The following is a 27,530-nucleotide window of genomic DNA, read 5'->3' on the forward strand; positions in this document are numbered from 1 at the left end:
GCCCGGCTGTTCCCCTGTTCATCCGTACGTTATACCTATTTCTGAAATTAAACTGGATAATAAAGCCCACTCGGGGCAGTGTCAGGCTCTTTCTACATCGCGTACTGAACGAGGATTGTTTATTTAGTAATTGACAGTGTATGCGGCCAAACGCGGGACACTTCCGACTAGGCACGAGAAATCAGCCTTAAGATACTGAGTTTCACCGTGACCTGAATGGTCCCACAGTTTCTGTCCACTTTTAAAACAAGACTTCAACATTATATCCACGTTAGTCGTTATCACACTAGAAGAATACCGATGGTACAGTCCTGAAGAAGACACAGTTCACGTGTCGAAACGCGTCGACAGGAAACCATCTCTTTTTATATTGTTTAATGAAATTTTAAACATGAGAAATTATGTATATTTACAATGAAGTTTGCATTTCCCTGAACATTGTAATACATTTTTACCGTATGATATTTTATGTAAACCTAAAAGAAATTAAAACTATGTTTATCAGCGAAAGCAGTTGTCCAATGTTCTTGTAGATACCCGTATCTGCATTTGTACACACTAGTTACTAATGTGCATGCCTGGGAATTCTTGTTCACATATATTCTATCGCCGACTTAGTCAGCACACACGCCCTCGCCTCCATGGACTACATCCTCCTCGGGGACCTGAACTTCCACCTCAAGAACAATGACGACACCAAATCCACCACCCTGATCGACAACCTAGCCAACCTCGGACTCAGACAACTCGTCACAACACCCACCCACTCTGACGGTCACACGCTTGACCCAGTCTTCTCCGCAAGAACCCACGTCTCATTCAACCATACCACCGAACTCCACAGGACCGACCACTTCACCTTCAAGAAACCCACCATGCACCACCGCACCAAACAGATGTCTCACCACTGCTGGAGCAAAGTCACCGAAGAGCAGCTAACCACCACCCTCGCCCAGAGCCCACCAGCCGACTATACCGACCCTGACACCGCCGCCCGTAACCTCAGACAGTGGATCAACGACTGCGCCAACACCCTCGCCTCGATCAAGAAACCCTCCAACAATCATACCAACAAGAAAACCAGCTGGTTCACTGAAGACCTCCAGGCCTCCAAGCAAACCTGCCGAAAGCTGGAGAAGATCTGGCTCCGTGAACGAACATCGGACAGCCACACCGCCCACAAGAATGCCACCCGCAGACACCATCACCTCATCAGATCCGCCTAAAGGGCCTCCTTCAAAGACCGCCTGGACAACAACGGGCACAACAGCAAAGAGCTCTTCTACATCGTGAAGGAACGCTCCAACCCCAGCTCCAACACCAACGACGTCCCACTCTCGCAAGACCTGTGCGACTCACTGGTCACCTTCTTCCACCGCAAGATCACAGACATCCACGACAGTTTCAACGCCACGACCGCCCCGACAACCACTGAGACCTCCACCCCCACAAACACCATCCGCACCAACCGCCTGCTCTACTGGACCAACATCAACGACGATGACACCATCAGGATCATGAACACCATGCACTCCGGATTTCCGTCAGATCCATGCCCACACCACATCTTCAACAAAGCCAGCACACCCATCGCACCCCATCTCCGGAAAGTCATCAACACCTCCTTCGAGACAGCAACCTTCCCGGAGACCTGGAAGCACGCCGAGATCAACGCCTTACTTAAGAAACCCAAGGCGGACCCCAAGGACCTCAAGAACTTCCGGCCCATCTCCCTGCTCCCGTTCCCAGCAAAGGTCATCGAGAAGACCGTCAACGAACAAGTGACCTGCTACCTCGAGGAGAACAACATCCTGGACCCTTCCCAGTCCGGGTTCCGCAGCAACCACAGCACCGAGACTGCCCTCATCGCCGCCACCGAAGACATCAAGTCCCTGCTGGACAACGGATAAACTGCGGCCCTCATCCTCCTGGACCTGTCAGCCGCCTTCGACACGGTCTGTCACCACACACTACGAACACGCCTCCACAACGCTGGGATCCAAGAGAAGGCCCTGGACTGGACCACCTCCCTTCTCTCCGGCAGAACACAGAGCGTCCGCCTTCCCCCCTTCCACTCCGAAGCCACCGAGATCATCTGCGGCGTACCCCAGGGCTCATCCCTCACCCCAGTCCTGTTTAACATCTACATGGCACCGCTCGCCCACGTCGCCCGTCGGCACGGCCTCAACATCCTCTCCTACGCCGATGACACCCAGCTGATACTCTCCCTCACCAAGGACCCCCACACCGCCAAAACCAACCTTCACGAAGGAATGAAGGCCGTTGCTGAATGGATGAGGAACAGCCGACTGAAGCTGAACTCGGACAAGACGGAGGTCCTCATCCTCGGATCCAACCCTTCAGCCTGGGTCGACTCCTGGTGGCCGACCGCACTGGGAACCGCTCCAACACCCACCGACCATGCACGCAACGTAGGGGTCATCCTCGACTCCACCCTCTCCATGACTAAACAGGTCAACGCCGTCTCCTCCTCCAGCTTCAACACCCTTCGCATGCTCCGTAGGATCTACAAGTGGATCCCCATTGAAACAAGAAGAACAGTCACCCAGGCCCTTGTCAGCAGCAGGTTGGACTATGGAAACGCCCTCTACGCAGGAGCCTCGGCCAAACTCCTGAGACGGCTCCAACGCATCCAGAACACCTCTGCACGCCTGATCCTCGACATCCCTCGCTGCAGCCACATCACACCCTACCGGAGAGACCTGCACTGGCTCCCGGTCAACAAGAGGATAACCTTCAAGCTCCTCACCCACGCACACAAGGCACTCCACAACACCGGACCAACGTACCTCAACAGACGACTCAGCTTCTACACCCCCCACCCGCCAGCTCCGCTCCGCCGACCTCGTCCTCGCTACAGTCTCCTGCTTCCGAAGAGCGACCACAGGCGGCAGATCGTTCTCCCACCTCGCCGCCAAGACCTGGAACACCCTCACCATCCACCTACGGCAGACCCAAGACCTGCTGACCTTCAGAAAACTCCTCAAGATCTGGCTTTTCGAGCAGTAGCAGCATTCCCCACCCCAGCGCCTGGAGACCCTCACGGGTGAGTAGTGCGCTTTACAAATGATATGATTGATATATTGATTGATTGATAAACAGTAAGAGGAAAACGCCATGAGTGCTCAGATATTCACGTGGAGCCCACGGGTCACAGGCCTGATTCTTAACAGGGCCAGCACAGTCTTTCATCATTCAGAGGTTGATGAAATAAGTCCACGAGTTGTGTAGTAAAAGCCTATGCTGCATACTGTATGTCACAGAGGAACGGTAGGACACACCGGGGTGTTGGGGTAACTGTGGTCTCCTTATCCCTGAGAACTAGACCACTTTGCAGGAAGTTATGGTTTTTAGCCACCCATCTAATATTATTCATCTGAAATATATTAACACCTTTACCTCAATGAGGACATAAGACACCTTATCTGATAATGTACCTGCTGCAAAGATGCATGTAGAACTGCTAGGCACCATAGCTGCCATGGTTTCAGATTGGTCATGTGTGATATTTTCATAATTTCAGTGTAGTTATGAGTAACACTCCAATAACTATGAGTGACGTTTGCTCATGAGCAAAATCAAGCAATGAAGATGAGAAAAGCATATAAATATCAGAAATTACACCAATTCATTTCTTGGCAAGACAATAAAATAGTAGAACTTACATACAGAAAAAAAACGTACTGTAAACAATGGGGTGGAAATGAACACTGTACCCCTCGTGCACATAAGCTGTTCTTACCCCTGAAACAAGCACTGGCAAAGGCACAAGAGTTACCTAATTATTTCACGTGGAAGAGTTCTTTTTAGTCAATATATTATGTTGTGTCTAATATCTGGACCTGCAACCAGAAAACATCTGTGCATGCAGCCATATACTCAAAGACTATACCAAGAGGCACGTAAACAGGCAGGCACTGGATTTCTGGGTGAGTCTGGATGAGGGCTGCATTGGGTGATGTATGTATTGCAGTGTGTAAATGTGTGTGAATGCACGTCACTGGTTAAAAAGAATGAATGCTACCTATGAGCAATAAGAAACTATATAGTAGCATTAGCAACTTAACTAGCCTAGGAGAAGATGTCTGTTACCCAGGCACTGACTCTTTGCAAAGCGAGCTGGCGGCAATTAGCGGGACGTGACTGCAATGACTCGCGGACTCCCGCAGCAGCGCCGCATGATTCTGGCTGAGCTACATCTGTTCTGTGCTGCTGAGGAACACTCCGACGGCCGTCTGTTCATTCACAGATTCATTCTGCCACCAGCGCAAGTGGGGTCGGGTCCAGTTGTGGGAATATTTAATGCAGCGTGAGCAGCGGCGAGCAGCTGCGCTGCCACTACCAGCACTAGTCGGAGCAGGTTCAAGTCAGGTGGGGTCGGATCCGGTTGCAGGACGGATCTCCCAATTAACTGCTGCAGTGTGAGTGGCGGTGAGCTGTGCTGCCATTGCCACCAGCAGTCAAACATTTATTCGATCATGATCTCATGAACTAACGCCAGGTCATGCTGCAGGACGGACTGCCTATTAAAGTGCATTTCACAGGTCCTAACCTCACCGGGTTCTGTCCGTAGGAGCACGGACTCCTGATGATAGTAAACGAAATGCCGTTGGTGCGCCGTTGTGTCCTATGTTACATTGTAGCGGAGTAGCTGCTAGAGCTGCGAGCAGCTCAGCCAGCCCTCTTAGCCTGCCTGGAGTAGCACACTGCCACAGCTTTCAGTCAGTATGGTGCATTAAAGCAGCTCGGCTTCTGTCCGTAGGAGCACGGACTCCTGATGTTAGTAAACGTAATGCCGTTGGGGCGCCGTTGTGGCCTACGTTACATTGTAGCGGAGTAGCAGCTGGAGCTGCGAGCAGCTCAGCCAGCCCTCTTAGCCTGCCTGGAGTAGCGCACTGCCATAGCTTTCAGTCATTATGGTGCATTAAAGCAGCTCGGCTTCACAGAGGAGGCTGCGATAGAATGCGTGACTTTGTATTTCAGTACGGTGATGCGGAGCACTACACTGAAATGCATTACTCTAACGCCTGATGCGTGGTATTTGGCAGGGCTGAGGCACGTGGTAGGGTCAGCTCCAGGTAAATACGCCTCTGCCCCTATTCACATTGTCCTGTAGCACCACATGCTTCGACGCAGGTACCTGTTCACTGCATATGATGGGAATTTAAGTGCTTCGCCGCCCGCGTCAGGTTTACATTAAACACTATATAAATTCTACAGTAAAGGTTGGGTCGGGCTGTCATGGCCGAAACAGGGAGTGAAGTGAGTACACGCCATCACTGCTGGGTGACCACACACTCTATGTACAGTACCTCCCACTCCGGAAGTCCTGCTCTGAAACTAGATATAGCGCTTGAAGTCCCATAGCAAGATGCAAAAGTTATGTCATTGAACGCATCATGTCACGATGACAAAGCGCTATAAATGAAGATAGGGCGTCGCTGACACACGTTCTGGTTTGTGGCAGCTCCACGGGGAAGAGAGCAGACCCCCCCCCTTACAAGATGTATGTGCACTGTGGGGTTTCCAGGGCTGCAGCCGCGAGCCCAGACACTCATTAAAACCCACAAGGCGTTTTCATGCAAATCAGGAGGCCTCGGCCACAGAACAGAGAGCTATCATTTCAGGGCCTGTTTTTAAGATGCCGACGTCACCCCGCCGTCTATCTTAAGCTTGAAAAAAATAAAAGAGAAGAGAAATCAAAGATTGGAGACCCCAAGACTGCTGCTTCAGAAACAAAACCGAAGTCTGCCACTGAAAGGGGAAGGTTTTGTGTGTTGCAACCGGAAGAGCCGTGTGTCAAGCAGGCCCTTCTAGGAGGCACATGCCCGTGTGGCAGAGAGAGAGGGATGAAATGGATGAATAAAGAAGAAGGAGGCAAAAAAAAGCGCGGTGAAGAGAGAAAGGGGATGAGGGGAGGCAGGAGAGAGGAGAGAACAGAAAGACTGCAGGGCAACAAAGAGAGAAAAGAAGGAGTGTGGAGAGAAAAGGGAATAAAGAGAAAGAACTGAGAGAAATAACCAAAGAGGGTGAGAGAGGAAAAGCGGGCAGATCGCCATTGTAGAGACTCAGGGCAGAGAAGGGGCAGCGATGACAGATGAAGAGAGATACTGCCCGCGGCAGGGAGTGCCGCCCTCTTACCAAGCTGTCTCAGCGAAGTGAAGAAACATAGTGGCCTCCCATCCTCAGTGGGCAGGCCTTCACCCACCCCACGGACTCTGACATACACTGGGGCCCAGGCCCGAGCCCACTCTGCGGAGCTCGGATGAGGGGCCCTGGCCTGGGCAGAGGGGTCTTCCTGCTCGTACAGTGTCCTGGGCCCTATGAAACAAGCTGCCTGGGCGGGGTCTGCCGCCCTGCACTCGTCTGCCAAGTCTAAGGCCTCGGGGCCATCTCTAGGCACGGGCCCGGGTGCAGGCTAAGTCTGCAAGAACGCGTTCAATGCAAGGCAGCCCGGCGTGGTTTAGGCGGTACGCCTCCTCTTGGCGCTATTCAAGCGCCAGGTTCGGGTCTTAATTCACTCTGACTTTTCGGAAGACCCCTGAGCCCCGCCTGTTTCTTCACCAGTCCACATACGCGTGATGCATTTCACAGTTAACCGTTTCAGGGCCAAGAGGCCCGTCGGCTGGCTCCTGCGGCGCTTTACAACAAGGCTGCAAAGTGTATTACTCGTTAGTAGATATGCCAAGAACTAAAGACACCGAGGGAAGAAAATGACTGAAATGTGCAGCAAAACTGGCCAGCTCCCTGAACCCTAGATTGTTAGCAACATTATATTTGTTTGGACACTTCCAGTAAGACCCCTGTGTATGGGAACGGGGGGATTTTTGAATGAGATACCCTTACCCAAAGTCTTATGCAACTGCATTTGCACACAAGGGTGGCGAGATGGTCATTTAACTCTTTGCAGGCAACATAATATGTATACTTTAGCAGGGCGGCCTTTCAACATTGTACATTGCAGGTACCGCTTCTGCAAGCAGCAGAGGCCACGGGGCTCGACGCTTTCCAAACACTGCCCTTACTTTAGGAACAGGCCTGTTTTAGACAATAAACCCCACGTGCTGCAGCCGCCTTTGTGCACCCACTCAGCCCCCGTGGAGGACAACAAAACGCATATACAGGGCGAGGACAATGGAGGCCGTGCGCTGTGTACTAAAAACACGCGCAAAACAGCAACTGCAAACAAAGCTGACAAAGCAGGCCATGGGGGCTCAGTGTAGAGGGAAGGTGGCCTGCTGCACCGGAGTGGAGAGGCCACTTCCTCCCCTCCCGTGGCTTTGCAGAAGTGGATACAGAGCAGGAAGGAGTCTATTAGCAGAGCCCGCAGCGGGGGAGTCCCTGTGATGTCCGAGCCAGGGAAAGTGACACCGAGTCTGATTACAAGCCGAGGGCACCGGAAGCGCACGTGCAACACCAGGCTGTGACACCTTCAGACAGACGGGGGCATCTGTGCTGCCCATCCTTCCATCTGTGACCACCTAACGCCCTCCCCAACACGACTGCTGCTCCCAAGGCACCCTCTGGGCTTCTCTGACTTCCATCTCCCAGGGGGGGCGGTCCTTTCAGCACCCTCCAATACAGGGGGCTCCAACCTCTTCAGTACTAAGAGCTACTTATCCTCCCAAGCTACCACTATCAGTGGAGCCCACCCATCTGAGGCTGTCAGCAGCGATCGCATCAGCGCATCTGGAAGGATGCCAGAAGTAAAATAAAAAGCATCATCAATTTGGAATACACAACAGCCACAGGTTTATTGCCCCTGGCACCGAGGTAATAATACGAGAAATTAGCCTAACACTGCATGACTTATCACCCTGATAAAACCTTATACTACATTTTGGAAATTCAGCCATTGTTCTTCAAACATCAGCTTATGCGTTCTGAAAATACACCCATTTTCGTATTGTGTACACTTTTTTTAATTTTTGGTATACCTGTATTAATACAACCAAGCAAAAGATACTATATTAATCGCCAGGGCTGCCTACAGGAGAACTACTAGCAGGTAGCTGGAGAGACAGCTCTAATAATAAAAGTGCTCTTGCCTGGTAAATGCCATGCCTTCACTAGGTACACATACATAGAGCCGCAGCATGATAAACACACCTTTGAGGATGTAGAAAATTGGCATTTCTGAGCGGTCACCCCAGATTTTTCACTTCTTGCTGGACCCTATATTTCTCCTGGCTTTAGAACTCTGTGCACTTTACCCCCGATGACCAGTTGTGCAGTGCCTGTGCTCCCCATTTAAACATGGTCAATTTGGGCTACACCTATTTGGTATAATTAACTTGCCTACAAGTTCCTAGTAAATGGTAGAAAATGTGTCCAAGGGCCTGGGAGTCAAATGCCACAAGTGGGCTGCAGCAGTTGTTGTGCCATCCACTGTAGTGACAGTGTAAACATCACTTTAGGCCGATCAGTGTAACCTGAAGGTAGTCGGCAAGATAAAGTGCACAATATTTAAAAGTAGGACATGCAGAAAGTTAATGTAACTATGTCCCTACAGTGACAAGGCTTCAAAAGCTATTTTCACTGTGGCAGGCCTAGCGGTCACATGAAGAAAACCAGACAACAGTTTAAAATACTAGTACTGTATCTCGGGAATGGGACCAGCTAGAAAAATAATGAAATAATATTCAACAGTTAAAAAAAACAATTCAACAGTGAAGTCAGATTTTTAATAAATATTAAGGAAAATAAACTTTTAGAAAGTTAACCTTTACCTGCTTGAAATGCCAGAAGGCTAATTAGCATAAGTCTCTGCTAGCTCTCACTCTGTGCCCAGGCTTTAATAAGTGTGAAATTCCTCACAGAACCAAATAATAGGAGGACCAAAAATGGGCAGAGATGCCACCTCTGAACTCCATGGAATATAAAAGAGTGGGGACAGTGGGCATCTGTTTTGACACTACTATGTCAAATCCTGCTCGACAAGTCTGTTCACCCACATAAGCACTCGCATCACACTTGAAAGGAGAAGGACAGGATGCCAAAGCAATTCTTGTGTATCTACTGCCTGGTAGCTGAAGGACCCTGCTTTTGAACTATCAGACTTCGGTCTCCGGGTTTTTTGTGGGTTCAGAGCCTGCCTCAAACTGGATTTTAGTGTTAGATGTGGGAGGACATAGGATTATCATTGCTTACTCAACCAACACACATACCCCAGCACTCAGAGTACAAGTTTAGTGAGACAGAAACCTTTCATACTCCTGAATTTACCCTAGCACATTGGTTTTTGGGCATGTCGCAGTAAAGCAAACAGAAACTACTACAAAAGTAGCCAGATCAGGGTCTGGGAACTTTCATCCCATTGTTAAAAGTTTCACGCTATCCCATTGGTAAAAGGTAGGTCAGGGACCAGGAAATATCACCCCACTCACTATCTAGTGCCAGGCATAAACATGGCACCTCCAGGCACACACTTCACAACACTTTGACCTGCAGAAAACAGAAAAGGACTGGACCAGAGAGGAGACCTGAAAGACTCCTGTACCCAGGAAAAAAGTGGACTCCAAGGGTCAGTTGGCTATCCCCCTGTGTGGCTACAGGCAGACAACACGTAGGAGACATTGTCCTCGAAGTACCCAGCTGACCAGAGGCAACTGGACCTGCACTTGACCCTGCTGTTGACCTCTGCCTGGCACTCATCGAGACTCTAAGTGTCTCCCCTGAGGTTCTACTGGGCTTTAGAAGTGCATGCTTGTGGCTGATTGATACTTAAAAGACTTAGGGCCGGATTATGAGTTTGGCGGTCTGATGGACCGCCAAACCCATGGTGGTGGTGCGGCACCCTCAGCACCAGCAGTCCGACTGCCGCATTACGAGTACGGCGGTCGGATCTCCATGGGACCACTGCAACCATCATGGATCCGCAGTCCCTCGCGTTGGCGCAACGGTCTTGAGGCTGCAAAATGCTTGCTTGGTGGTGCTACTGCGGACCGCCAAGCATATTACGAGTTTCCTAACCACCAGCGGTCTCATGGTGGTTCTCATAGGGCTGCATTCAGGGGGGCACATGTTGTGCCCCCCTGTGTACATGCACCTCTGTTCCTGCATGGCATACACTGCACAGTTCTTGCTGTGCAGGAACGTGCATTAGCAGTCCTGTGGCAGTGCAGTTTTAAGGCTCACATATGAGCCTTTGTACTGTACCGTCACAGGACCGCCACGCCACCAGCCCAACCACAAAATGACTCATAATCTGATGGGCAGGCAGTAAGGTTTGGCGGTGGCATGGCGGCTTGCACCCACACCACCAGACTCATGATTAGGCCCCAAGTCGGGAGGTAAAATCTTTAACCAGGATGACCCTGGTTGGTGTATGGGACCTGTGCTTCATGGCACCTAGCTCCTGTCTACTGTGACTGTTGACTATATTTGGCAGTATTTCTACATTAAAACCTTAAAGATTCATATCTCCAGTTCCCCTTAATGGATTTTTGTCCTTTGGATGTAAATTTGTTTATTACATTTGACTCCATGTTTTTTGTAACTCAGTTTGGGATTTTTACTGTTTTGCATTTTGACTGCATTAGTGTTGTGGTACTACATAAATACTTTACACACTAAGTTAAGCCTGTCTGCCTGTGCTAAGGCCACCAAGGGGTTGAGCTCAGGTTAATTTAGTGACTTAGTGGGTTCACCATGGTAAAAGTTGTGATTATTCCTTGAGGTGGATAGTCACCCATCCTAAATAATATTCCAATTTCTTACAATGGATCTCACCTCAGAAATAGATACTGGGTCATCACCTTGAACTTAAATAAAGAGGGTTCTCGATTGGAAAGCATTTTATGGAGTCTTCACTCAATACACATAAACTTGGCCGTTAACTGGTAAACTAATACAGAGCGTCACAAGGGAAATAGGTCTAGGGACATCACATGGTATCCAAATAAAAATGACTTGATTGAGAAACTCATACATACAACCATCTCTTACTAAAGGTACATACACAAGGCTCTTGCGTGGTAAACAGATCTACAGGCCTTCTTTGGGAAACAGATAGGATCCTTACGTAATACATACATACATATGGCTCATATTTTTAAAGTACATACATAGGCCAAACATCTGGTAAAAATGTAAATATAGGTCCCTCACTTGGACACACACAAACAGGTCCTTCATTTGTAAAGTATTTCTATAGGTCCTCAATTGGTTACCATATACAGAGCTGCACTTGAGAAACACATATATGGGGCAGTCATTCGGAAAACAAATACACAATTATAACATTTGGGAAACCGCTTTAGTTCCCTAAATGATATAGAGGTACATTTGGCTCTTCCATTTGAAGCACATGCAGAGGGCCTCGATAAGCACAGCTACAACTAGGGCTCTCGCTTGTTAAGCCTACATGGGGCCCTAAGTCAGGGATGTTTAGGGCTCTGTTAAATATATATAAGTCCCCACTTGGAAAACAGCTATAAAGCTCTCTCTTGGTAAAAACATTAATAGCCCTCAAGTGTATCAGACATAAACAGGGTGCTCACTTTGGTAACATATATCAAGTGCTGTCACTTTGCAAAGGCATACACATGGCTCTGACTTGAGAAACATATACCAGACCCTCAGCTGGCTGGTAATGACATCCATAGGGCCCTCATTTGGTAAAGGCACATGCAAGGGCTCTCACTGGTAAACACATCTGTTTTTAATAACAGTCTCCATTCAATTACCACAGCCACATTTCCAATGTTGAATAATGAAAAATAACAACTTTTCGAACAATGTGTTCTGAACTCCCCAGGACGTTAGCAATAAAGATACATCCGGCGATACACAATAATCCCTCAGCAGCAAAACACTAAGAGCTGGTCCCAGCGCTTTCTACATCACACATCTACCGACAGATGAGGGCACTTAACACTGCCAGACCGTTGTCACCACACATTCTAAGCCAACAGAGAAATTAACAATAAACAAAGACTTCAGTTATAAACTGATGCGCAATAAATAGCGCCATCCTCGCAATAGAGATCGATTTAACACATCTATACAGCGCTATATAAAAGTCAAATCCAGATTTTTAGAGTCAGAATTGGTCATTTTCTAATGCAGTTATCTGACTTAGACCCTTTTAAAGTACCCTCCACTTCAAGACATTTCAACGGGCATGGGAAACACGGCTTTTTCGCCTTTTAGGCACCGTCCTTTCAACTTACTAACATCAAGTAGGGATCAAAGATTTCCCCAAAAAATTGAAAAAGCGGAAAAACTTGGTAATTACCTCTTAGTACATATCTTGAGCCTCATTCGTGCAGGCAGAGTCTGACAAAGGAGCCACCGAGAAAGCAACTTCTCTTTTCCCAGCCAGCAGGGGAGGAGTGAAGAAAGAGCAAACTTTTCGGTGGTGTCAGACGCCTCCTTCCAAGGGGTCCTGTGGGCCAGGGTGTCCTCGCGCTGCTGCTGCTGGAGGGGCCATGCAGTGGCCAGAGGTGCTGGGGAAGATTCGGGCCCCCCTCGCATCAGATGGGGGAGGGAGCCCTCCCTGGAGCCTGTGTGTCACTGCATACGAGGAAGCAGAGCTCAGGCGGTTCCACCCCTCCCAGTCCTGCCCACACTGCAGCTTCCTCCCTCTCCGCCCACAGATTTTTTTTTTCTTGACAAATGTCAACTTTATCGATGGACAGCTGAGCAAGAAGCTTCTACCCCCAAGATGGCCGCCACGGGCGGAAGTTGCGCGCGCTCCCTCGCTAGCCCGTCATCTATTTACGTGGCTTCGGTGAGGGTGCGCTCTGCGCATGCACCTATTCCAACCGTGGGAGCGGGAAATGGCGGATTTAGGGTGAGTGAGGAAGTTGATGCCCCTCGGGGTGTGCGGATGCCTGCGGGTTTGCTGTCTAAGTGATGGGTTACTCACGAATCCGTCCACCTTCTGAAGTCTGTCTGCAATGCTCTTGTTGGGAGTAGGAGTAGCGGATACAGCGATTTCATAACAGCTTTGCATTCTGGGGCGTGTAGTTTTGCCAATTCAATTTGAACAACTCTTTCTAGTTCCAAATCTACTGGACGCTGTTTACAGCTTTGGTTTACCACCAGGAGGATTTATGACCCGCTGCCCCCGCCTGCGTTTAGCCAGGGTCTCGAGTTTTGTGTGTATCGTCTAAGGTGACCATACCTTTGACTGTACACTTAATTTTCGCTATATCTTAACTTTGGATATTACCTGTTAATCTTCGAAAAACACTTGTTTTAGCATAACCCACAACGGTGTATGTTGTGCTGTACTTTTACCCACCAGTTCAGTTAAGCCACCCGCATATTTATACAAGCATCTTCAGACCTTTTAAGGGTGCCATGCCATAAGCAGCGTCACTGGAATTACGCGGAGCATTTTTAGGTCTCGTGACCTTAAATGCGCGCAAGCGCATTGAGGAACGAGAATTCAAGTGCTCAAAATGCTCATGAAACCACCAGCTTTTTGCTGGCGTTTTCATGCAGTTCATGTGAACCACGTGTTCAAACATGAACGCGCATCAGCCTCCCTCCATTTGCCGCACAGCACATCACAGGGCTTCGCCCAGCGTGCGCTCTGCGGCTTCTCGGCTTCTCCTCCCCTAACTTCCTTGCATTTCTCCTCCCCCTCCCCAGCCAGCTTCCCCCAGGCCGTGTTCCCTCATCCCTTACACCCCCTACAATGATCGCACGTCAGGACCAGAAGATCTGTTTTTTTAGAACAACCTCGTACAGCTCCTGCTTTGACTTTTCTTGCTCCGTCTCTTCTCCAGTGTCTTCCTTCTCGTTCATGTCTCCCTGGTCTTATCTGCCTTTTTTTTTTTTTTACCTCTACTTGTAATTGCACACATGTCACTTTTTCCTCTTGTAACGTATCGCTTGCTACCTCTTGTATTTTGTTTGCTTTTGGCACATGCACAATTGTCATCTTTGCCTCATGCAATGTAACGTTTGCTTTTGTAACACGTCCACTTGTAATTTTCTCCTCATGTAACGCTACTGTTCCCATTGTGAAGCGCTTTGACACCTTCGGGTAAAGTCCGCGCTATATAAAAACTTATTATGTTGTCATTGTTGAAATTTATAGACAGTTCATGTGCCCAAGTAAACATCACTCACTCACATAAACCAACAGGATAGAACATGCAGAGGCCACCGCTACTCACTGCAGCCCCTATCTGACATTCCCAATAAACCCTTCCTTGCCCCCAAAAAGCACCGCACGCAAATCTGATTGTTAGCTTCACTTAGTTACATGGCTTCAGCTGTATTAACTTACACGAGCTCGCCAGGAATTACTTGAGCATATTATATTTGCCTTAAAGGAACTCTGGCGTTGGCAGGGCCAGGCTCTCTGGAAAGCAACCCTTCAAAGCACTTTAACCACCACTGATCTCAAACCCACCACATCAGCGGCCTGTCCATGGAGGCGCGCTGAACCGCCTTGATCAAAGCTGAGCTTAGAGAACGCGGCAAAAGGAAGACAAGCAGGGCAGTGGGTTGCATCTCAGAAGGCTGTATTTGTGATACAACTGCAAACTCTGTTTATAGCAAGCCTTACACAGAGATAAGTAAAGGAATGTGTGGAGGAATCTATTCTCAGCCTTTCCGCAACCGGCATTACTTATGCGCTGCGAAGCCCTAAGCGCCCTTCCTCTAAACCTCAAGCGCTGCATGCAACTCACCCCACATTGGCCAAACTACAACCAGCACCAGTTCAGCCATGTACTAAAAGGGTGCCAAAGCCCGGATGAAAATAGCAGAGATCTGTGGCGGCGTTAGTGCTACGTAGCACTGTTTCTATGATACAGACGAGTAGCTACTAATCAAACAAGCATTTGCAATGCAATAGGTCTCGTTTTAACGCAAATTTAAGCTATAGGCCTTGTAAATGACAAAGCCTTTTATTTATGTTCCAAAAACCAGAACGCAAAAATAAAGGGCATTATCATTTACAATGCTAATAGTTCAGACTCGCGTAATTGCGAGACCTATTGCATTTCCAATGCTTGTTTAGGTCTCGTGACCTATCAATGCGCATGCGCATTGAGAGAAGCGAGACTATAGGGCTTTAAACAAAGTTTACCTAACAGTGGCGATTTGGTGCTGTGCCCGTGGCTTTTAGGTCAATGCGCAAGCGCATTGACCTAAAATGCGCATGCACATCACCAAATCGCCGTCTGTTCCCTCAGCCGCACTCCTCCCACACCTTTGAAGTGAAGCTTAGCTTCACTTCAAAGGCCCCGGCTGCTTCACACCCTCATGCCGCTCTCCCCGCTCCGCCCCCTCCCCTGCCCGCCGTGTGCATTTCTCCTCCCCCCCCTCCCCACAGCAATGCCCTCCGTCTTGTTTCCTTTCTTGTTTTTCTTTCAGGTGAGATATCTTTTCCATCATTTGCGATAATACAGTTCTCATATGCTCTAAATCACAGTTGCCATTTGACCTGTGGTTTACCAGGAATCTGGAGAAATGGACTGGGTTAATGATTAAATAACTTATTTGAAGCCATACTTTAACAAGTCAAATAATTTTCACAATGAAACAAGCAGAGGAAACACACCTCAAAGCTAGTTAAGTCTTGAAAGTTGCCTCAATGCGTTCCTGCATATAAGCTTCTGTTGCAATAATAAACTGTGTGAGCAGTGAAAGGTTGTCCATATTTAGCGCACTCTACTCAAGCACATTATACTGAGCGTGTGTGACATTCCCAGCATGCACGGAGAAAACGTCACACAACCATGACGGCACGCATTGGTACACAAACGTCTCAGGAGGCCTACGTGCACAGCTTGGAACAGCGCGCGCAATAGACTCAAGGCAGTAGGATGTGGGGTTAAAAATCTGCACATGAAGCACGTAACGATGTAGTGATTTTTTTGTTTGAATCTGTTATTTGAGTTTTTCAAGATTTCCAAAATAGTACAACATGCACATAGCTCATATAATTGTTCGAGGTTCGTGTCACATACAAAAACAAGACCTAGACCTGTTCAGGCACATAAAGATCTATCCTTATATTCATGGGTATACCAATTTCTGCAACAATATTGCATCAAACAACTCTCTTATTTTTAGTTAGTTAGGGTAGTTGGTATAGCCCTGGATGGTGCCTCTTTTAACAAAACGCCCGTTCCAAAAATTAGATCAGTTGTGAGACATAAACACTCATACACCTTAGTGTCATCCGTGCAACATAAATGACAAAAAAATGTGAGTGAGAGCGAGAAAACAACACCTCACGGACGCACCACCATCGGGAACCTGGCTGGTACTCACCAGGGTTGCCCTGTTCTCATCATCGGTGTTTTCAAGCTCAGAAAGGAAAGGAGAAAGTGTCCAAAACACAAAGAAAGATTTGTGTAAATAGAATATGCAGTGGAAAAGGAAGATCAAAGAACTAGTGATCTACAAAGAATCCAACAACGTGTAAAAACACAACATGTAAAAACACAAAACACACGTCAACACAAATAAATCACTTTATTATTTTGCTTGTGTTGGGTGTGAGGATCTAAAAATAGTAAGTGAGGTCACTACCTATCCAACCTCCACTACTATTGTACTTGCCGACATGTTTCATTGCCATATAGACATTCAGGCAATTTCTTCAGGGCGTCATAAATTTTAGTGCCACTGCATACTGACCATATTAGTCTGCACAACCTTTAACGGCCATTTCGCTCGTACCGGCCGCTGGATAGCTATTTAATGAACCTGTAATTACAGTGTTCATAGAGGGATTTCCCCTTCGATTTACAGTATGGTGGAAAGCCTCTGCCGTGCACTCAGCCCAGGTTCGTGTCAGACAGTTACAGGGAAATTAACTCGTGATTCAAATACTGCTAAAAATAAAACAGAAAACTGTAATAATAAAACAAGCACTGGCATAGCCAATAGGCCTCGCCTTTGGAACCTTATATGAACCCATCTCAACCCCTCACCCTCACCCTCAACCCCTCTCACCCCCAACCCCTCACCCCCTCACTCACCCTCAACCCCTCACCCCCTCACTCACCCTCACCCCCTCACCCTCACACTCATCCACACTCACCCTCAACCCCTCACCCTCACTCACCCTCAACCCCTCACCCTCACTCACCCTCAACCCCTCACCCTCACTCACCCTCAATCCCTCACCCTCACCCACCCTCAACCCCTCACCCTCACCCACCCTCAACCCCTCACCCACCCTCAACCCCTCACCCTCACTCACCCTCAACCCCTCACTCACCCTCAACCCCTCACCCTCACTCACCCTCAACCCCTCACCCTCACTCACCCTCAACCCCTCACTCACCCTCAACCCCTCACTCACCCTCAACCCCTCACTCACCCTCAACCCCTCACCCTCATTCACCCTCACCCTCACTCACCCTCACTCACTCACCCTCACTCACTCACCCTCACTCACTCACCCTCACTCACTCACCCTCACTCACTCACCCTCACTCACTCACCCTCACTCACTCACCCTCACTCACTCACCCTCACTCACTCACCCTCACTCACTCACTCACCCTCACTCACTCACCCTCACTCACTCACTCACCCTCACTCACTCACCCTCACTCACTCACCCTCACTCACTCACCCTCACTCACTCACCCTCACTCACTCACCCTCACTCACTCACCCTCACTCACCCTCACTCACCCTCACTCACCCTCACTCACCCTCACTCACCCTCACTCACCCTCACTCACCCTCACTCACCCTCACTCACCCTCACTCACCCTCACTCACCCTCACTCACCCTCACTCACCCTCACTCACCCTCACTCACCCTCACTCACTCACCCTCACCCCCACTCACCCTCTCACCCTCACTCACCCTCACTCACCCTCAACCCCTCACCCTCAACCCCTCACCCTCAACCCCTCACCCTCACTCACCCTCAACCCCTCACCCTCAACCCCTCACCCTCAACCCCTCACTCACCCTCACCCCCACTCACTCACCCTCACCCCCACTCACCCTCAACCCCTCACCCTCACTCTTTCACCCACCCTCACTCACCCTCAACCCCTCACCCTCACTCTTTCACCCACCCTCACTCACCCTCAACCCCTCACCCTCACTCTTTCACCCACCCTCACTCACCCTCAACCCCTCACCCTCACTCTTTCACCCACCCTCACTCACCCTCAACCTCTCACCCTCAACCCCTCACCCTCACTCACCCTCAACCCCTCACCCTCACTCACCCTCAACCCCTCACCCTCAACCCCTCACCCTCACTCACCCTCAACCCCTCACCCTCAACCCCTCACCCTCAACCCCTCACCCTCAACCCCTCACCCTCAACCCCTCACCCTCAACCCCTCACCCTCAACCCCTCACCCTCAACCCCTCACCCTCAACCCCTCACCCTCAACCCCTCACCCCCTCACCCTCAACCCCCCTCACCCCCTCACACTCACTCACCCTCAACCCCTCACACCCTCAACCCCTCACACCCTCACTCACCCTCAACCCCTCACACCCTCACTCACCCTCAACCCCTCACCCTCACTCAACCTCAAACCCTCACCCAACCTCAACCCCTCACCCTCACTCAACCTCAAACCCTCAACCCCTCACCCTCACTCAACCTCAAACCCTCAACCCCTCACCCTCACTCACCCTCAACCCCTCACCCTCACTCACCCTCAACCCCTCACCCTCACCCTCACTCACCCTCACAACACATATTGTGTTACAATAGGTGTCACATTTGCGAAAGATAAAACTATTGGCATTGTAAATAACAAAGCTATTAATTTCGCTATTTTCAAAACAAGCACATAAATAAAAAATGTGTCCTTTACAATACCAATAGCTCAAACTTTCCTAATGCGAGACCTATTGCATTGCTGTGCTTCTCTCCCCTGCTGCACTCTCCTGCTCTCTAGAGATGTGGCCTAACGACCAGAGCTGTCATCTAAGTCACGTAAATACAAAACATGTTGCATTCCAAATGCTATAGGTGTCACATTCGCGAAAGTTATAACTATTGACATTGTAAATGACAAAGCCATCAATTTAGCAATTTTAAAAACCAACAAATAAATAAAATGTCATTTACAAGACCAATAACTCCAACTTTTCTAATGCGAGACCTATTGCATTTCCAATGCTTGTTTTAGAGTGGGGGTGTTGTCATTAATATTTTATCACTTTAGTCATAGGGATAATGTAAGATCGAAGCGTCACACAAAAATAAGTGTCACACGAGGCACGCCCATTCAGCAGGAGAGTGGTAAGGTTGTAACATGTTGCTCACAATGAACTCCCACATCAACGCCATATCCTCCTCATGCTTCCACACGCTCGGCCTGCTTCGAAAGACATTACATGGATCCCCACATCACCAGCATACTAGACTACAGCAACGCAGTCTATGCCGGCACCACCCAGAAATTTCTCAGGCAACTACAGAACGTTCAAAATGCTGCAGCCAGACTGATCCTCAACATCCTGTGCCGCAGTCACATCACCAAACACCTTCGAGAACTACACTGGCTCCCAGTCAACGGAAGAATCACCTTTAAGCTCCTCACATATGCCTACAAACTCTCCACGGCGCAGGACCAGCATATCTAAACCACTGCCTCTCATTCCACGTTCCCGCTAGGTGCCTTCACTCCGCCTAACTTGCCCTGGCCATCACCCCACGGATCAAGAAGACCAGAGCCGGAGGAAGATCCTTCTCTTACCAAACCGCCAAGACCTGGAACACCCTGCCTCTCCACCTCCAGGCAATCCTCGTCGGTTACCCAATTCAGGAAGATCGCAAGACCCGGCTCTTCAACTAAACCCCTGTGCCCAGATGGGTCAGCAGCCCCCCCCCCCCTTTCAGCACATTTTGGAGCACTAGTGAGGTAGCGCACTGTCAGTTACAGCACATTTTCCATTGAAATGTGCTAATACATTATGCAAGTTAATGCAGTTTTACTGTTAAAAATATAGTGCAAAAAAACGAATGCGTGTGGAAATTGGGTTTCAGTGAATATTAATCACTTGTGCATCACCAAGTAAAGTGTCTTGATTTCTTTTGATCCTGTTAAAATCTTTATTTTCAACACATTTCAGAATTGCAAACAAGGTCTATATTTGTGCTTTCCTAATTGCGGATATAATTTGAAATATGTGTGTAGTTCATTTCCCCAAAATGTAAATGTTTTTATGAACATACAAAAAAATTACTTGCTATAGCCTTTTCTTTCATTTCGAGTACACCAGCAGGATTATCCCTAGATCACTTTTACAAAATCCTCTCACTTTGGAATCTGAAAAATATAAGTACACACCGGTTTCCAAATAGGCTGCAATTTGTTAGACGATATTTCCTGATAGTTGACTGCTGTCTTTGAATGCGCAGCACCTGACCGATATACACACAGTTTAAACATATCTTTATTGCTCATTCACCTTCTGAATTCCAGCAGGATCATTTGTGGAGGTGCTGAAGCACCACTTCTTCAAGCGCCTAGGGAGAGATGACCAGTCAACTTTTGTGAAGGGTCTTTCACGGCATGGTAACATACAGCCACGTTTTTAGTCACTTTTGCTTTGTTTGAGCTAGAAACAAAGTATTTTTGGGCTGAAATCTACAGAATATGCAGCAGATGATGGGTTATGTGGCAAATCCATAATTATTCAGAAACTACGACAGCCACAGAATGATATAATTCCAGTGGCCAAGGCCATACGTGGTAATTCTGAGTGCCTCAAAAACAAAGGTTACTGATTGGGGACATATGCTGAATGGGCAAACATTAGTTGAAAAGTGTGGCACAATTGGGATAGTTTCCTAATACTCCACTGTTTTGCATTGGTTTAGTCTGCTTTCTCAGGGTCACTCACATTTAAAGCGGTCAATGCAGGGCCTCATGGGAAACCAATAGCAGCCATGGCAAACAAAAAATGCTCTAACCAGCTCTGCTTCATTTGTCTTCGAGTGCAATTTCATATTCCATCCATCCAATCTCCCTCTCCTATCACTTTTTCTCTACCTTCCCTCTCCCTCCCTCTCTTTCTTAGTCTTGAAGCCTCCCGATGCCTACTGCAAAAGTGAACGAGAGAAAGTGACAGAGCCTCTGTGAGCTGCCCTGGCCTTTCAAATCTGGGCTCGAAGGTCTCCGACCCACCAGGAAAATTCCCAGTGGAATAAAAGGTCTGTCTGGCCTTACCGCCTGATTCATCAAGCAAAATTGCGCCCGCAATAGCTGCGAAAATGCAATTGCGGGCGCAATGTCGAAAATCGGCATTCATCATTAAATCGCAAACACATAATAGCGAATTCGCAATAATAATCGCACAATCCCGCTAGCGAATCGGAAAATGCGACTATCCACGGATTATGCGAAAAAAATAGCGATTTCGCTAAACAATCGCAATCGGTATTCATGAACTACCGCAAATAGAGAAAAATCCAAATTTCGCTGTTTGCGCGGCGCTATTTAAGGACAACTCAAAGCAGGTGGTAACCATAAAAGCCATGGGAATTTTTTTTCAAAAAACTGTTGGCCAATCATTAACCGGTTCAGGGTTGACCAATCACACATAAGGACATTCAGCAGCTGCATTCGGAGTTCCACAATGCCGGGAATGTACATGGTCGTGAGGCGCCGAAGGCTACAGCGAGCAGCACGGAGGAGACGCCAGATCCAGGAGAGGATATTCCGCCAGCGGGTGACCTTGCTGGGCCAGACAAGAGAGCAGATATATGCTAAATACAGGCTAAATGGGGAAATGATCATCCAGCTCATACAAGACCTTGACCCCCTGATGCAGCACCCAACAAGGCGTACCAATGCGGTGCCTACACATGTGCAGGTATTGTGTAGCCTGCACCTCCTGGCCTCTGGGAGCTTCCAGGGGATAGTAGCGGCTGCTGGGGGGATATCCCAGCCCACCATGTCACGCTGCCTCAAGACTTTTGTTGACGCAATGCTGACCCAGCTACACCGATACATACATACAATTTCCCACCAGCCAACAGGAATTGCACCAGACCAAGCTACAATTCTACAATGTAGCACATTTTCCGCATGTACTGGGATGCATAGACTGTACACACGTCGCCATCTGCCCACCAGCTGCCACGGAGTATATGTTCCGCAATCGGAAAAACTACCACTCCCTCAACATACAGATGGTCTGCAATGCCAAGACTTACATCACAGACATTGTGGCCCAGTACCCAGGGAGTACCCACGACTCCTATATATTCCGGCACAGCGGCCTCCACACACGACTGGCATGGGGAGACTTTGGGGAAGGACACCTACTTGGTAAGTACACTTTGTCGACAAAGTCACATTGCTATGAAGTAGCAGCGCAGCACAGGCACTCACCCTCTGTTCCTCTCATTCAGGTGACAGTGGCTACGCCCTCCGTGATTACCTCCTCACCCCATACCTCAACCCTGCTACACCCCAGCAACGCCGCTACAATGTTGCGCACATTCGGACACGGAACTGCATAGAAAGGACATTTGGGTTGCTCAAAAGCAGGTTCCGCATACTGCACAAGACAGGTGGGGCCATGTATTACAGTCCTGCAATGTGCTGCCGCATTGTGGCTGTCTGCGCAATACTGCATAACATTGCAACCAAGCGCAGGATCCCAGTCGACATATCTGGCAGTGAATCTGAAGGGGACGACCAGCCACCTGCTCATGACGCCTTGCACACGGGGAGAATCCTGCTGAAGGCCACAGACGTCGCAACCACATCACCCTGAACAATTTCTGATGCACCCTCACCCCACAAATCACAAATGCATGCAGAAATCAATAATGACACTACGCCAATGTGTGCTGTTAAAATAAATTTTTTGTTTCATTCACAATAATGGTATAACTATTTATGTTGACTTTGCTTACAGTATTTCAGCATACTGCTGTGCGAAAGAACAGGGCAGGCTTATACTCAGCCTGTGCCACTTTGAGTCATAGAAAGTCATGTGCACCTCCTGCGCGTACCACCCAAACGCCTCTGCGGCTCATCTTCATCCATGCCACGTGCAGCTGCTGTGGGCCTGGTGCTGCGCCTGAGTGTCCCTACGTGTGAGGCAGAGTGGCTGCTCATACTAGATGTCCCCTCACTGCCTTCATCACCCCCAACAGTGGCAGGTAGAGCAGGGCGGTGTAGTGCTGTCACGGCACTGGTCAGGTGCTCAAGGACCCTGGCCACATCCTCGCAGCACTGGATGAGCTGCACCTGCTGCGCAAGGGACCGCCGCGACAACTGGGATGTGGCATTGCTAATTATATAATTGGACCTGGTGTAGGCGGTCAGCCTGGTCAATAGCTGCCGGTGGCGGCGGCGTGCTGCGTTGCGCTGCGATGTATTAGCAGCAGTGTTGGCCTCCATGGCTGCAGTAATGCGGGCCATACCCTCCCCCACACCTGCCATGGCTGCAGTCATGCTGGCCATTCCCTCACCCACACCTTCCATGGCTGCCGTCATGCGGTCCATCCGGTCCCCCACTCCGGCAACATTGCGCCCAATGTTGTACAGCTGTAGCTGTATGGCACCTTGCTGCCGTGCTTGCAGCTGATGGATACGGAGCATGCGCCTTTCCACGCTCACTCTCAGCAGCGCCGGTCCATTCCCCCTCCTGCTGCTAGGTGCATTGGTCTGCAGGCGAGGCGTGCCACGCCTGCTCTGCTGGCCTGTCACAGTGGGTTGCCGCTGTGTTGGCGCTGTCGCGGGCCCTGATGTAGAAGCACCAGCTGCTGGTGGTGTCACTGCAGGCGTTGTTGGTGCGGCAGGGGCTGGAGGCACCCTGGTGGTGGATCTGGCTGCGGTAGTATTTGCTGGGGCAGAGGCTGGTGGCACATTGGTGGTGGATCTGGCAGCGGTAGTATTTGCTGGGGCAGAGGCTGGTGGCACATTGGTGGTGGATCTGGCAGCGGTAGTATTTGCTGGGGCAGAGGCTGGTGGCACCCTGGTGGTGGATCTGGCTGCGGTAGTATTTGCTGGGGCAGAGGCTGGTGGCACCCTGGTGGTGGATCTGGCTGCGGTAGTATTTGCTGGGGCAGAGGCTGGTGGCACATTGGTGGTGGATCTGGCAGCGGTAGTATTTGCTGGGGCAGAGGCTGGTGGCACATTGGTGGTGGATCTGGCAGCGGTAGTATTTGCTGGGGCAGAGGCTGGTGGCACATTGGTGGTGGATCTGACTGCGGGAGTAGTTGCTGGGGCAGAGGCTGGTGGCTGTGTATGTGGCGTAACCTCCTCCTCATCCAGTGCCTCCTCATCTATTTGCAGCCTCTCGCTGTCGCTGCTGTCTGCACCACCTGTGAGGGGAACTGGACGTTCATTAGTTGCATGTATCTGTCACACGTGCAGTTGCTACATGCATGCTGGGTGACATTCCTTGATTGGCTATGGCTTTGCGTACTTTGGAACCTGTCTGGCTGCATTGTGGTAAATCTACATTGTGGCCACACTACATGTCCCACAATGCTTCAGGGCATTACCTGATGTGGAACGATGGCATGACTATGGAACAATATGGGAGGCTAATAGGTCATGGACATTCATAGGGGACAGGGTCGCTGTCGCATGCCACTTACCTCGGGTGTCTTGGGTGGTGCGGGATGAGTCCATACGTGTCACTCCGATGACCGCCTCTGTCTCCAGGGTGTTCTCTACCTGGTCCTCCATGGGGGTGTTTGGAGGGACTGTAGGTTCTCCCCCTCCTGTGCCCGATGATTCTCCAAGGCGCTCTGCCACCCTCTCTTTGGCACGACCTCTGAGGTCGTACCAGCGTTTTTTCAGTTCGTCAAGTGACCTGTCGGCCACACCCACGGAGTTCACCGTCGACGCTATACCCTGCCAGATCCTGCGTTTTTCCTGTTCTGCCACCCTCCTGGAGTCCTTCCCAAACAGTTTGGAGTGGTTGGCCACCACCCCTTCAATTAAATGCTCCAACTCCAGCTCGGAGAATTTCAGCTTTTTTTTTCGCCCTGTGGTGTTGCTGGGCCCAGGAACCTCTGACATTGCTGCACTGTAGTTGCTCTGTACTTTCCTCACAGATTTGCTGGAACTCTTCCAGTTGCTGACTCGAGGTCTGCCTCACTGTGGTGTATGGGGGTGGGCCCTGGCTGCTTCCTGGCTGTGCTCGACATGCGACTTCCCGTTTTCCCGATCTCGCGCTATTTTAGCTCCCGCAATTGACGATCACGCTATTAGAGAATTCGCAATTTCGACACGGTTGTTGCCGGAAATAGCGGTTAATATGCGATTTTCGAAAGTCGCAACCGGTATTTGCGGACGCGTGCGAATCGCTTTCTTTTCTCTAAAATATTCATGAATCCCGTTTTGCGTGTCCCTGATAGCGAATCGCTATGAATCGCTAATAGGGCCACGCAAAACGTCCCGTTGATGAATCAGGCTGATAGTTGCCTGTGTGTTTTTTTCACACTGTATTTAACTTTAGCATCATACCGTCCCGAGAAGTTTTTACTAAATAATGCTTATCTGTGATATAAAGCACACAATAAGGAACACTTAACGTTGAGCTACAGGCTGACTTTTTGTGAATGGTTACTTTGAATAACATGGCTCTTGGGTAGCGCACAGGCACCCGTTAATTGATGCAGCCGCTGGTCAGCTGTTGTTTTACTTACGGGTAGGGCTCTGGTGGTTGTGGTGGGAGAGATGCTCGTCGACAATCCTTTACCCCATTAGTGTGGCATATATGTTCACTGTAGATGGGATCTGTGGTGTGACAGTGGAAGGAAGGGAGTTGTTGATGCAGGAGTATCTTGTGACTTGCTGTCCAAACCGCCTGATATCAGATCCTGTTTGCTTTTAACGCAAGATTAGGATAAACACATCCGCTTTTGGATCACAGATGAAGTATTTAAGGCTGGACTATTAAGATCCTACTCCTGCTGGCATTTTAAGAGTCTATGGGAGCTATGAAATATGTTTTTCTCCTGCAAAAAAATTACATTGTTTTGGGTCGAACTAGAAAGTTCTTTCAAGGACCTATTTAGTAATGGATATTACTTGGAATGTTAACAATTGTTTTATAACCCCCTAGTCCCTTGACGCCACTCCTTTTATAAACACTGATCACCTACTTTTACTAGAAGTTCTGTAAGTGGGAATCAAGACCATTTTATGTGAATGAAAACATTCTAACAATATATTCATCTTACTTGATGGGCTTGGATCTGTTTTATAAATAGTGCTGACAACATAAACCACAACTTCCTTATAAATTCAAATCCCCTTGCTGCTTGGGAGAGAAACTAGGCTTGCTCTTGCCAACATCCAAACCTTCTGTCTTCTGTCAACCCTGTGAAACTACAGATACAGTCTTGGGTTACCAGAGATGTTGTCCCAAAGTTCAAAGGACACAGAGCCCGAGAGAAGAATATAGACACTGCTGGTCTTCATCCCACTCCTGTCACTCAGACCCTCTCTCTGCTCTTCATGCTCTTTCTCTCTTTAATGCTTTTATGGCTCCATACATCATCGAAATAGGGTAGCACTAGCTATATCTGACTTAAGGCTGAAAAGAGAGAAAGCTGTCTTGATAAGACCCTGTACAATACAGGTAGAGTTAACATAATCAACCTATAAAGAGAGAATATTAAAACCAGTACTCGGTATACCATTTCGACCTGTATATTTACACTGACCGTATCTATTTACTTATATAGGAAAATCCCGTTGCATACTAATGTTATGTTCTAGTTTTTCGGATACTTCATAGTTTTGTAAATTCTATTCTCTGTTAATTTCTTAAAAAATCAACAACAACAACAAAAATCATCCCTTTGACAGGTTCATGTAAAGTGTTAACCACTTGGATCCACACTTGTGAAACTTTAACTTGCTAGTCATTTTTTTAAAAATACTGTCCTTCTATATAATTACTGTGCACTTAAAAAAGACTTGCAAAAAAGATCATTTAGGATTTTGAACATGGGCGATATTTCCACTGTTTATGTTTATCAAACATATTTGAGTGAGCTCAAAAGGGACTTGAAGGCAAGGCAGAGGAACACCTTGTTTTTGTTTCAAGACAGTTGAAACATAGAGAGGGCTGCTGATGATTATTTGTTTGTTTGGTGTTTTACAAATCCTTTCAAATAGAAGAGATGAAAAGGAGGCGTAAGATGCATGTTAAAATAGTGTGCACTTCCGTCAGAAAAGCCAAGTGCCGCGAGTAAACATGCTTGTAAACTGAAAACATCTTCTCTTTTCTGTTAGGAGCGCCCCCGCAGAGGATGTATCCACCAATAGCTCTGGGAGTAGTAATGAAATCACTGTTAAAAAGCCTAAAGGTAAGAATTGTAGAGGCATTGTTCAAGGGACCATTGTAAAACAGTTGATTAAAAAAAAAAAATGTTTTTTATTGTATTTCTGGGCTTGCATGAATTTTCTCTGTTTTACTTTTTACACTTTATTGGTTTCTTTATGACAACTTGGAATTCAGCTGCAGCTGAGGATCCTCGGGCCCTACATTCTTTCCCACTCAAGGGTTACTTCAGTCTTTTCTGCTTTAGTTACGGTCACAGGCACAGCTTTCATCTCTT

The 27,530-nt window shown here is 48.6% G+C and overlaps 2 protein-coding genes across 10 annotated transcripts in view; one reads left to right on the plus strand and one right to left on the minus strand.

The window, feature by feature from the left end:
* Window positions 1-12,617, minus strand: part of MYO9B (myosin IXB) — a 443,882-nt gene extending 431,265 nt beyond the window's left edge. For all 9 annotated transcript variants that reach the window (XM_078671320.1, XM_078671318.1, XM_078671314.1 and 6 more), the window contains exon 1: window positions 12,260-12,617. The gene's annotated coding sequence lies outside the window, so the exon portion shown is untranslated. The remainder of the gene's footprint in view (window positions 1-12,259) is intronic.
* Window positions 12,618-12,736: 119 nt separating this feature from the next.
* The window catches only part of HAUS8 (HAUS augmin like complex subunit 8), a 42,426-nt gene continuing 27,632 nt past the window's right edge, over window positions 12,737-27,530 (plus strand). Inside the window, exons 1-2 of the mRNA XM_078669322.1 lie at window positions 12,737-12,817; window positions 27,205-27,278. Coding sequence (XP_078525448.1) covers window positions 12,774-12,817; window positions 27,205-27,278 — 118 coding nt within the window. The 5' untranslated portion in view covers window positions 12,737-12,773. The remainder of the gene's footprint in view (window positions 12,818-27,204; window positions 27,279-27,530) is intronic.

Source organism: Lissotriton helveticus, chromosome 12, assembly GCF_964261635.1.
Source record: "Lissotriton helveticus chromosome 12, aLisHel1.1, whole genome shotgun sequence".
Taxonomy (NCBI): domain Eukaryota; kingdom Metazoa; phylum Chordata; class Amphibia; order Caudata; family Salamandridae; genus Lissotriton; species Lissotriton helveticus.